The sequence below is a fragment of the Apium graveolens genome, chromosome 6 (genome assembly GCF_009905375.1).
Source record: "Apium graveolens cultivar Ventura chromosome 6, ASM990537v1, whole genome shotgun sequence".
Taxonomy (NCBI): domain Eukaryota; kingdom Viridiplantae; phylum Streptophyta; class Magnoliopsida; order Apiales; family Apiaceae; genus Apium; species Apium graveolens.
Window position 1 is genome coordinate 243157295 of NC_133652.1, and position 5078 is coordinate 243162372.

Below are 5078 nucleotides of genomic sequence, written 5' to 3' on the forward strand. Positions count from 1 at the left end.
AAGAGAAAATAGACAAGATCTTCAGATTCAGGGTCTGTGAAACCAGGAGGTTGTTCCGTATTCAAGCTCACCATTTAGAAATGTACTCTTCACATCCATCTGATATACCTTGAAATTTGTATATGCAGCATAGGCCAAGAACATTCTGATGGCTTCAAGTCTTGCCACTGGTGCAAAAGTTTCGTCATAATCTATTCCTTCTTCTTGAGAGTAACCTTTTGCTACCAGTCTTGCCTTGTTTCTTGTCACGGTACCATCTTCATCCAGTTTGTTCCTGAATACCCACTTAGTGTCAATCACTGATTTATTCTTTGGTCGGGGTACTAGTTTCTAAACTTTTTGTCTCTCAAACTGATTGAGTTCCTCTTGCATAGCAATCACCCAATCTGGATCTTCAAGAGCTTCATCCACTTTCTTAGGTTCCATTTGAGAAAGAAACCCAGAATATAGACATTCATTTGCAGTGGCTCTTCTGGTTTGAACTCTGGAATTTGGATCACCAATAATTAAATCTTCAGGATGAGATTTATTCTACTTTGTAGCTCTAGGAAATTGTGTTCTTGATGACTCAGCATTACTATTGTTGTTGTGAGTTCTTTCTCCAGATCCATGCTCTTGTCCTGCTCCCCCTGAATTGTTGCCATCTTGACCTGAAGAATCTGATGATTGAGAATCAGCTTCAGATGTTGTTTCACTAGTCACATTTGATGTGCCACTAGCATCTTGACTATCTCCTCCATTATTATCTGAGTCTGAATCATCATTATGATCATCCTGAGGATCATCTCCATTATTTTCTTCATATAGCACAATTTCAGGTTCATCCTCATTATCAGAAAAATCTTCTACATTCATAGACTCATCATCATCTTCTTTCTAAATACTTGAGGGTTTTGTGTCATCAAATGTTATATTTAGGCTTTCCACGACCTTCTGATCATCAACCATGAACACCCTGTAAGCCTTTGACTCTAATGAGTAACCCAGAAAAATGCCTTCTTCATCTTTGGCATCAAACTTGCCAATCTGCTCATTATCTTTAAGGACATAGCATTTTCCTCCGAATACATGAATGTATTTTACAGATGGTTTCTTGTTTGCCATCAGCTCATATGGATTTTTCTCATACATTCTGTTAATCAGGGTTCTGTTCTGAGTATAGCATACAGTGCTGACAGCTTCAGCCCAAAAGTACGTAGGAAGATTTGCTTCATTCAACATGGTTCTAGCAGCTTCAACCAAAGTACGATTCTTCCTTTCAACTACCCCATTTTGCTGAGGAGTCCTTGGTGCTGAGTACTGTCTTGAGATGCCCTTTTCTACACAGAGGTCATTTAGCTTTGCATTCCTGAATTTTGTTCCATTGTCAGACCTTATGCATCTCACAGGCACCCCAGCTTCTACTTCAATCTTCTTGATATGATCAATAATCATGCCAGGTGCTTCATCCTTTGAATACAAGAATAACACCCATGTATATCTAGAAAAATCATCCACTATCACTAATCCATATTTCTTTCTTGACATAGACATAACATTCACTGGTCCAAACAAATCCATGTGAAGGAGTTGTAGTGGTTCAGCTATATCAGATACTGTCTTCTTCTTGTGTGATGCTTTCTTTGATTTTACTTTTTCACATAGCCCTTCAAGGCTGAATTCCATCTCAGGTAATCCTCTCACCAACTCTCTTTTCACTAGAGAATTCATTGTCTTGAAATTCAAGTGGGAGAGCTTCCTATGCCATAGCCAGCTGTCATTTGCATATGCTTTACTGTAGAAGCACATTACTTGTCCATCTTCTGCAGAATTCCAGTCAGCTACAAACAGATCACCTTTTCTTACTCCATTGAGAGCAAGCCTTTCATTCTTTTGATTAGTGATCAAATACTTCTCCTTCTTGAACAACACATCACATCCTTTGTCACATAATTGACTTATGCTTAGAAGATTATGCATAAGACCATCAACCAGAGAGATTTCTTCTATGATGACATTTCCAATTTCCAAACAGCCATATCCCGTTTATAACCTTTGTTGTCATCTCCAAAGGTAACCACTGGGCCAGATTTCTCAACCACCTTTGATAGCAGGGCTCTATCTCCAGTCATATGCCTCGAACATCCACTGTCCAGAATCCACATGACCTTCTTCTTCTTTATGCCCTGTATACAAAAGAGATTAAGATTTCTTTGGTACCCAAACCATGTTGGGTCCAGGGTACTTAGGAACATGTGCATATCTAGCAGATTTCTTAACATTCTTGACAGATTCAGCATGCTTTACATTTTCATTGACTGTGTCCTTAACACCCTTAGAAGGACCATTAGCTTTGCTTTTGGTCTTGGTGAAGGTAGCCTCTTTCCTAGCACTAGGAGGGCTTGCAGTCTTTAACTTACTCTTATTCTTATGCATATGATTATCATGATCACGGCATGCATTGTGTGAGTGTGTGTAATCAAGATACATTTTCATGAATAAAACAACACATGACATGCAAGCAGGCTTATCACACTTGGAAGATTTAGGAACACTAGGCATGGTATGCATATTAACATTTTTTACTTTATCCACTTTAACATTTTTACATGCATGAGATAGGTGTCCAGTGGATCCACAGTTATTACACACCTTTCTAGGGCCATCCTTTCCTGTTCTGCCATTTCTATTCTTACTAGATTTAGTGGTGGAACTAAAACTTAGTCCTGCAGTAGTTTGTTCACTTTCAGGGGATGCTTGTTTATCAGATTTCTTAGCATTTTTATCTTTTACCTTTTCAAGATCTTCAACAAGCATCTTAGGATGAATGAACAAATTCTCCTCATCAAAAGGTTTCGAAGATGCCTTCTTGAAAAAAGGTTTCTTAGCATTCTTCAGAACATGTGGTGTATCTAATGGATTAACAACTTTTATTACAGGTTCATTATCCACCACATGTTTCTTACTAAATTTCCTAAGTTCATCATAATCTAGTCCAATTCCAAGTTTTCCACTTACAACTTGACTAGATATGAGTTCCTTTGCAAGATTAGCAGAATTAGCATAAGTCTGAAGCTTAGTTTCTAATTCCTTTATCTTCTCATCCTTTCCTTCTATAGTCTCAACATGTTTCTTATTTTTAAGTTCCAGATATTGATTTCTTGGTTTAAGGTCTTCTATAGCAACATTGGTGAGAACTAGCTTATCATTTTCAGTTTTGATCTTTTCTAGTTCTTGCTTTAAGTCACTAACAGTACCTTCTGAACATCTTAGGGATAAGCAACAATTCTTGTATCTTAACTTAAGCACATTGTAATTTTCAGCACATAACTTGTCACTACATTCTACATTAGCTCTATCATAGGAAAGTTTATCAGAATATACTTGAGCAAGTTATTTAAAAGCTATACAATCAGCATTATCACAAATTTTAGCAGGGGGTGATATAGATACCTGAGGAGTTGATTCTGCCATCAATGCAAGATTTCCATATTCTTCCTCTTCATCATCTGTATCATCCCAGCTTTTTCCTTCAGCAATGTAAGACTTGACTGGATACTTTTTGGATTTCCCTGAATCCCTTTTCTGAACCTCTTTGCCCTTGTCTTTTGATTGTTGAGGCTTCCTGCATTTACTGGCAAAGTGTCCAACCTCATCACAGTTATAGCATTTGAATTTGTTTATGTCTACCATTCCAGTTTTATATCCAGAACTGGAGTATGAGTTGGATCTCTTCCCTCTACTACTGCTCCCTGAGCCCCTGAAACCTTTCTTCCTTCTGAATCTCATATTGCTGAACATCCCTACTAGATTTGCCATTGTGGGATCTTCCATCTGTTTTAATTCTTCCATGGTGTAGTAGTCACCAGGATCCCCAGTCAGATTTCCATCATCCACTTCAGCCTCAAAAAGCACATTTGTTTGAGACTTGGCCTTCTCAACAGTGATATCCGGGTCTTCATGCTTGCTTGCAACCAGTGCAGTTGTTCTCAGCAACTCAGCATTTTTGGCATCACTGGATTTGTTCCCATATATGATCCTCTTCTGGTCTAACTCCATCTCATGAGTCTTCATTCTTCCATACACCTTTTCCAGTTTCATGGTCTTGAAGTCCACTCGTTCACGAACTGTTTCTGCCTTGTTGTCCAGATGTGAAGGGAGTGTCAACAAAAACTTTCTGTTGATTTCATGTTGTGCATACTTCTTTTCATGAAGACTCATTTCATTTAACAGCCTATTCAATCTTTCATAAACTGAGGTTACACCTTCACCCTGGAGAGACCTGAAGGCTTCATATTGAGTAGTTAACATGTCTAGGCGATATTCTCTCACATCTTTAGTACCTTCCATTAACAGTTCAATTATGTCCCACATGTGTTTGCCACTTTCACAAACAAGAATTTGGTGACACATGTCAGAGTCAATGGCATCTATCAATATCAGCTGTAGACTGTCATCTAGGGCAACCAATTCCTTTTCCTTTACAGTCCAGTCAGATTTTGGTTTAGGAATGGTATGTCGTTCATTATCAGGATCAACCATTTCAAGTAAGTGTGGGCCGTCATTCAGAATTTCCATGTAATCAGGGTTCGCAGCCTTAAGATAGAGAATCATCTTTTTCTTCCATAGATTGTAATTTTCTTTGTCAAACTTTGGTACCTTAATACATCCAACTTTTTGAGAACTTACGATTAAATTATTTATGATTCAAAAATTTCAAGAAATAGAAAATTTTGAAAATTAAAAAATCTGCAAGAGTGAACTTGTTTGATCTAAACTTCTGGATCTTGATTTGTATGTTCGGAGTGGACAAACTTTATATGAAGCTTTAGGATGGTGCATCTTGATATAATTACACATGATTTTGAAGAAGGCAAGCACTATAAAATATTATAGTTGAAGTTATGTAAAAATATTTTAAAAATAAAAGTAAAGAAAAGAGGTGAAGTATATCGGCAAGAGAAAAAGGAAATGTTTGTCAAGGACAAGAGAGGAACGACCCAAGTTAAAGATAAAAGGTGTGTCCTATAAAAATGATTTGAGAGAAAAAATTGACTTCCATGATTTATATATACCAGAAGCTTGGTTCGTGTGGACAA

At 37.5% G+C, this 5078-nt stretch overlaps 1 protein-coding gene across 1 annotated transcript; it reads right to left on the minus strand.

Moving 5' to 3' along the window:
• Positions 1 to 531: 531 nt before the first annotated feature.
• LOC141665834 (uncharacterized) lies at positions 532 to 4593 on the minus strand. The gene is made up of 6 exons (XM_074471819.1): positions 3539 to 4593; positions 2200 to 3334; positions 1597 to 1896; positions 1267 to 1449; positions 931 to 1152; positions 532 to 876 (listed from the first exon to the last, which is right to left on the minus strand). The coding sequence occupies exons 1-6, from the start codon at positions 4591 to 4593 to the stop codon at positions 532 to 534; spliced, it is 3240 nt and encodes a 1079-aa protein (XP_074327920.1).
• Positions 4594 to 5078: the final 485 nt, after the last annotated feature.